General features: G+C 41.8%; 1 protein-coding gene across 1 annotated transcript; it reads right to left on the bottom strand.

Annotated features, from left to right (window-relative positions):
* Positions 1 to 605: 605 nt before the first annotated feature.
* On the bottom strand, positions 606 to 1,619 carry NEUROD6 (neuronal differentiation 6). The gene has a single exon (XM_015405744.1). It carries the CDS (start codon positions 1,617 to 1,619, stop codon positions 606 to 608), a length of 1,014 nt encoding a protein of 337 aa, XP_015261230.1.
* Positions 1,620 to 1,861: the final 242 nt, after the last annotated feature.

Raw genomic sequence — 1,861 nt, 5'->3', positions numbered from 1 at the left:
TCTTTTGATTTTTTTTGCATAGTTTAAATATTGCTGCACCATCTCCACTGCATCCCGTGATGCTCGCGACAGTTTTTCTTTAAAAAAACAAAATCTGGAGAGTTTATAAATTCACCTCTTCCCCGTTACACATTATTTCTAATTATTATTAATACATCATTTTACTCATCCGATTTGAATAGCATGCATTGGTATAGTTACTGTACAATCAAAATACTGCTGCAGACTTTATACAGTGCGCATTTTCTTAGCTCAACAGTTTTATTTAGACACACTGCTCAACAAAATCAAACCAATAGGGGAGGAAGGGGGAGGGGAGGAAATACCCTTAAAAACCCAGTTAAAACAAAACCTCACAGTGCTGACCAAAATCCAGTTGGAATTAAATAGTAATAAGTAAAATTATTTATCGTTATCGATATTGTTGTTACATTGAAAATAAAATGCCCCACAATAGTTGACACGGTTTAGAAACTAGCAAACACATTTGTATCCCCCCCCCCCCCGTTTCAATAGAGTTGCTCCGATTAGACGGGGCACAGGCGTCTGCTTTATCTTAATTAGAGGGAGAGGTGAATGACCACTGTTTATTTTCACTTTCCTCATTAATTATGAAAAACTGCATTTAATTCATCTTGCATGGTGAGCGACTGGCTGCGCAGATGGAGGTCGTAAGGGAAGTGGCTCTCGGTAGGCAACCTGAATACGGAACTCTGCCCCAGGGGACCCCTGGGTGGCACTGCACAATAATGCATGCCATAATTGTAGTTTTTGCCATAGTCCAAAGCTTCTTCTTGCTTGAGGGAAAATATCCCATTATAGTTAATTGGGGGAGGACTTAAGGGACCTTCAAACTGTGGGCTGGCACATTCAGGAGAAGTGCTTTCGTAGAAGGACTCGTAAGCGCTGCAGTAATTGTAGGGTTTCATGGACTTGGAATTGTCAAGAGTTCCATGGCCCGGAGGAGTGCTCAGCTCTGGGCTGTGATAGGGTGGGTAGAAGGTGGTGTAAGGAGATCTGGCATGATGGGCAGTTTCCCCCGCCTGACCCATCAAGAAACTTCGGGCGTTCAGCTGTAGGCATCCCGCCACCAAGTTTGTCGTTGGCTGGGAGAGACCTTTGCACAAGTTTTGAACAAATGTCAGCAGGTCAGGCCTCTTGCCAATTCGTAAGATTTCTGAAAGAGCCCATATATAATTTTTGGCAAGTCTCAGAGTTTCTATTTTAGACAGTTTTTGTGTTTTGGAATAACAAGGTACCACTTTCCTTAAATTGTCCAGCGCGTCATTGAGACCATGCATTCTGTTCCGTTCTCTTGCGTTGGCTTCCTGACGCCTGAATTTGACCCTCTCCATTCTCATCTTGGTCGTCTTTTTTTTACGGAGGCCCCTCCTCCTGGGTAAACCATTTTCATCTTCTTCCTCTCGGTCATCTTCCGCCTCCTCTTTTTCTGTATCTTCCACTGTCAATCTTTTAATGCTTTTTCCTTGGTGTGTAATCTGCTTTCCAAAGCTTTCTGGTTTCTTGATTTGCTTTGGATCCTCACTTTCTCTGGAAAACTTTCGGCACATCTGGGACTCTGACATTACAACAGACTCATCAAACGGTAGTGTTAACATGGCGTTAATCTTATGTTACCTGAAAGAATGCCAGCAGAAGGTTTTAAAGATGTCCGTTCACAAAGTTTACATTTTAAAACAGATTTCACCTAACTTTCACATAATTGCTAACAATACTGTATAGCATATTTATATTGCTATACAACAGCAATACACAAGTACTTTCTTTTGAGTGGTGCAGAGACAGCCTTTCTCTCTCTCTCTCTCTCTCTCTCTCTCTCAAACAGAGCAAATTATTTAAA

Source organism: Gekko japonicus, unplaced genomic scaffold (assembly GCF_001447785.1).
Source record: "Gekko japonicus isolate JY-2015 unplaced genomic scaffold, Gekko_japonicus_V1.1 scaffold58, whole genome shotgun sequence".
In the NCBI taxonomy this organism is placed as follows: domain Eukaryota; kingdom Metazoa; phylum Chordata; class Lepidosauria; order Squamata; family Gekkonidae; genus Gekko; species Gekko japonicus.
Note: the sequence above shows the minus strand (reverse complement) of the source record. Positions and strands in the feature narration are given on the sequence as shown.